Source organism: Solanum tuberosum, unplaced genomic scaffold (assembly GCF_000226075.1).
Source record: "Solanum tuberosum cultivar DM 1-3 516 R44 unplaced genomic scaffold, SolTub_3.0 scf00423, whole genome shotgun sequence".
NCBI classification, from domain to species: Eukaryota; Viridiplantae; Streptophyta; class Magnoliopsida; order Solanales; family Solanaceae; genus Solanum; species Solanum tuberosum.
The window spans coordinates 47,581-48,358 of record NW_006239348.1 but is presented as its reverse complement, the minus strand read 5'-3'; the positions used below and the strand labels follow the sequence as shown (position 1 = coordinate 48,358).

Below are 778 nucleotides of genomic sequence, written 5' to 3'. Positions count from 1 at the left end.
CTAAATCAACAACCGATTCAATGTTTGAAGGTGTGGGAAGGACATTAAAGGGTCGGGACATGAGTCGAGTTCGAGATGCAGTGTGGAGTCAGACCGGGTTCGATGGCTAAGTCGATTCATCAATAATTGTTAATATATATATATATATATATATAGTTGTTTATCGTTAGTGTAATTTTTATTTTTATTTTTATTTTTTGTTCTTTGGGCAATGATTCAAGCCGAATGAATATAGTTTCAGTGAGTCAACCAGGCTTTGATTGAGCCCAATTATATGATTTGATGTTTTCCTTCTCTATATATTTTAATTTGTTTGGTTTCCTTATTTTTAAAATTTCATTATAATAATGTCTTTTTTTTTTATTTTACAAAATATGTTTAGAATCACATGATTAAATGATATTTGATATGTTTTTAGTTTAAAATTACAATTTTATTTTTTTTTATCAAATAAAAATCAAACAAACAAATTGAAGCAGTATTTAGATAAAGAATTTATGGAGTCCATCTCTGCATCAAGTCACCAATGACTCCCACCTTCATAGTGGTTTTTGGACAGTCATAGTGTTGTAGGAAAAGAAATGGAAAAGGAAATAAAGAATAGATTAAAGTACAAAAGATATATAATTGCATATTGGAAATACAGTTTGGTAATTGTAACATCATATTTATTAGGTGTGTGTAGGATTTCAATTATATCATAAAATCTTCTTTTATCTTTTTGGTTCACCCCACCAAAATTATTCGTCCTATCAAAATTTAGATGATATAATTTGAT

General features: G+C 27.8%; 1 protein-coding gene across 2 annotated transcripts in view; it reads left to right on the top strand.

Annotated features, from left to right (window-relative positions):
- Nucleotides 1-325, top strand: part of LOC102599997 (uncharacterized) — a 1,196-nt gene extending 871 nt beyond the window's left edge. The window contains exon 2 of one of the 2 annotated variants that reach the window (XM_006363047.2): nt 3-325. In XM_006363047.2, coding sequence (XP_006363109.1) covers nt 3-110 — 108 coding nt within the window. In that variant the 3' untranslated portion in view covers nt 111-325. The remainder of the gene's footprint in view (nt 1-2) is intronic. The other variant, XM_006363046.2, reaches the window with a different exon arrangement.
- Nucleotides 326-778: the final 453 nt, after the last annotated feature.